At 36.9% G+C, this 3848-nt stretch overlaps 1 protein-coding gene across 1 annotated transcript; it reads left to right on the plus strand.

Annotated features, from left to right (window-relative positions):
* The first annotated feature begins 3242 nt into the window (after positions 1-3242).
* On the plus strand, positions 3243-3848 carry LOC105057497 (flowering-promoting factor 1-like protein 1). Its single transcript, XM_010940127.4, has one exon. It carries the CDS (start codon positions 3334-3336, stop codon positions 3652-3654), a length of 321 nt encoding a protein of 106 aa, XP_010938429.1. The 5' UTR covers positions 3243-3333; the 3' UTR covers positions 3655-3848.

Below are 3848 nucleotides of genomic sequence, written 5' to 3' on the forward strand. Positions count from 1 at the left end.
ATTTATATTTGACTAAGATGTCATACATGGCAACAGGACATCATAACAATTAACAGTATGTTATAGAAAATAACATGATATCATAATAATAGTATGATATTTTTTTTTGCATCTAATGATATTTTTTTACATCTCACGATATTTTTTTATATTTTATGAATAATTATTAAAAAATAATATTACTGACATATATCATATTAAGTAACAAGATGTCATATCATTGTCTGGAATGTCATAGAGTTCACATGAAGTTATATAAGGTATCATGAGATAATAATAATTTATTTTATTCTATAATATGCTAAAGAATATATATGATTTCTTGTGTCTTTATACGATATTCTATTGATTTATTATAATTTTTTATATCTTGAAGGAAAAAAGTATTTTCGCTAAAAAATTTTTTTAAAAAATCTAAATTGTATTAAATGCCTATTTCGTTATTCATCATGCTATAAAACAGTGTGTTTTTTCTCCACCAGAGGTAGTGGACAAAGAATTTCTCAAATCATCAATCCCCTCACACCATGTCATATATGTGTTGAAATACGGGTGCATAGAAAAATGTCATAAATCATATTAAGATATCTGATATAAGTTTTGATTGAATTCAATTGTTATATCTCTTGATAAATGGCGTATTTATGCATGATATGAATCAGGACAATTATGCAGTTCAAAAAATGGGGGAAAAAATCCTTTTCATAAAAAAGAGCCACAAAAAGGGTGAATGTTACCAAACTTGTCCCTTGTTTTTGAAATGCAAAGCTTCAACATTATAAGGACTTCAGATCTTTGTAGTTTTCAACGTGTGGCCTCCACATTGCCAGTGCTTTGGTACTCATGTTGAGGACCACCCCTTAAAAATTCTGTGAGCACTGATATTGATTAAATTTTGATCCTGTACGGACCGTGTTGTCCCCATTAAATCAATCACCTCGCAGACGTAGGGGAGGTCACAAAGCAGTAGCCTAGGGACTCAATTATAAGCTATGGGAACAAAGAAAAAATTCCAAATTCTATTGGGAGGAGGGACCAATGAAGATGAACAAGAATTTGGTTAGTCCAAAGAAATATACAGCCCAATGTTATCATCAACCCTTGTTGTCCCCCATCTACCGATCTAGATAGAGCATTAATCTTTACCAGAGGACCACAGCATTTTTATTTTTGTTGACTTGGTGGGCTTGTCGACATTTTCAAGAGAGTGAAGAAGAAAGCCACCATTTTCCCTTTTTTTTTTTTTTTTTTTGGGAAAAGGAAAATCACTTTCAACTTGCTTGCCAACTTGTTTGTAAAATTTTTTGGTGCATTGTTGGAGAATGACAGTTACTGTTTGTCTAAATCTAGGTGAACAAAATTAGCTTCTACATATATGATAAGAAATCTCCAAATCCAACACCAACACCAACCCCCTCAACACACACACAAAAAAAAAAAAAAAATGCACCAAGCGATGGATCTCATGCCTTGGTTAATGCCATGGTGACGGTTGTGTTTGAACAAGTGTAGAAGCCAATCAAGTGGGGAGTAGCTACTCATTATAAAGATGGATAACTTCAGTCCTACAATATTACATGAAAAAAAAGAAAAGAGAAAAGCCCTCTTGTACCATTAAAGTTACTAACTAAAGATAGATGTTTTGGTACCTTTGATTTATAAGGCTAAACATGCCTCATACACCCGCTTCCTGAAAAACCAAACTCCCAAGTTCACACCTACATGATGATCCATATGATCCTAGCTGATATGGTCTTGCATATCTGTGAAGAGGTCCGAGTTTGGGTGTTCTAAAAAAATGGTGCATTAAATAGGAATCATGCTAAAGTGACTCAGAAATCTTAAATAATGCCTGAAAGCCAAAAAAAAAATTTACTTCATGCTTTTGAAGCATCCTGAGTAATGTGTTACAACCTTTAAAAAAAAAAAACATGAAAGAAAGGTCACCCCTTCCACCAGAAAATATAAACCGAGTTGGAGAGCAATATCATGCACCATAACTATGAGGGTTGGACACCCAATGAGGTATTTCTCTGCACATCAATACAAAAGTTACACATCAGCTATCTTAATAAAACCTAAATGAAAGTTGGAGGGTGATGAATAGTACTGTAGTAATTAGGCAAATTGGAGGGTGATATGAAGAGTGAGAGCCATGAGTTGTGCTTAAAAAGAAAGATAAAAATAGTGAGAGTGAGTTCGGAACTCCTAGTTAGAAAAACCGACATTTACGTGTACTAAAACCTAAATAAAAGTCTGGAGAATCTTTTTCCTGGGTCCTACTACCGAACCCAAACGCAAAGCCAGTGTAAAGAATCTTTATAGCATCATTTTTTTGAAGAAAGGACCTTTATAGTATGATAACCAAGCATCTTATTCTAACTAAGTTTGATAAAAAAAAAAAGAAAAAGAAGGCCAAAAAATACCTCCACAAGCAAATCCATCCAAGTGTCGAAGTTCACACTCATGGCCATGAACAATAAGCTTTGAAGTCCTTACAGAGCTTATACATCACCAGAAAAGACCTAGTTATGGTATGACCTCCTTTTTTTTTTAAAAAAAATTATTAACCAGCTATATAGTGAGCTCTTTAAATCATAAGCAAGAAGGAGAGCTTGCTTTGGCCAGCTATTATTTGGATGTTGTAGGATGCCTCCATTCTCCTTCGTTCGCTCTCCGCACAAATTCTCCGACAATTTGATAAAAAATACTGTATAAAAGTTATCTGTTAACATGCTCGATAGCTCATGGAATCATTCACTTTAAAGTTGGAGATAGTGAAAATAAAAGCTCATACGAGGAACGTTGATTGAATGCGATTGCTACCACAAAGCTCGTGGCACCATGACCATCTGATACTTGATGCAGATTTTGTCAGGATTGGTGCGATCTCTGATCAATGATTCAAGGGCTCCTATCCAACCCCACCAACGCCACAAACTTGTCATCAATCTTCCGGGGGCCCTGCAATATACTTAAAGGAATGATCTAATCGCACTGCAAGCACGATTTGTTCATAGATTCATCGATCTCCAATTGGCAGCCATATAGAGCATCAGTGCATCCAGCACCTACACCCTAGCTAGTAGCCTATTTTGTATGTTAAGACCCCCCACCCCCCACTTGGAAGAACACAAAGAACAAACATTATCAGAAATATGTTCCTTGAGAGTACCCCACATGTTCTTTTCCTTCTATTCTTTGTTTACTAAACCAAATTCCATCTATATATATCCCAGAAACCTTCTTTCCAATCCAATGAGCTGCATTAAAATCTAGTCTTCTTTCCCTCTCCACTCTCAATACAACAGTAAGAAGAAAACCTCTGAAAGCATGTCTGGTGTTTGGGTGTTCAGGAATGGCGTGGTGCGACTGGTGGAGAACCCTGCGAACGAGCAGTCATCGACGGTTCGCCGTAAGGTATTGCTCCACACTCCCACCAACGAGGTCATCACATCCTATGGCTCCCTCGAGCGCAAGCTCATGAGCTTGGGATGGGAGAGATACTACGACGACCCCGACCTCCTCCAGTTCCACAAGCGCTCCTCTCTTGATCTCATCTCATTGCCCAAGGACTTCAGCCGATTCAAATCCATGCACATGTACGATATTGTCGTCAAGAATCGCGAATCCTTTAGGGTCGTCGATGTGTAGACTATGGAGAGAGAAAGAGATGGCCTTCTGCTATTAGCTTGTTTGATGTCGAGGCTGTGTTAAAAGCGAGCTACTACCTACTTTCCGTGTGCATGTCTTCAAAAAATTGAGTCGTTTGGTGTCAGTTTTTGTTTGTGGTTTGCTGTTTGTAAGACTTGGTATGGCAATAGCCAGTGTGGTTTTTTGTGTGTGAA

This window comes from Elaeis guineensis, unplaced genomic scaffold (genome assembly GCF_000442705.2).
Source record: "Elaeis guineensis isolate ETL-2024a unplaced genomic scaffold, EG11 Super_Scaffold_1000024, whole genome shotgun sequence".
NCBI lineage: Eukaryota > Viridiplantae > Streptophyta > Magnoliopsida > Arecales > Arecaceae > Elaeis > Elaeis guineensis.

Coding starts and splice junctions, on each gene's coding strand:
- LOC105057497 (XM_010940127.4), top strand. CDS start 3,334: ATGTCTGGTGTTTGGGTGTTCAGGAATGGCGTGGTGCGACTGGTGGAG.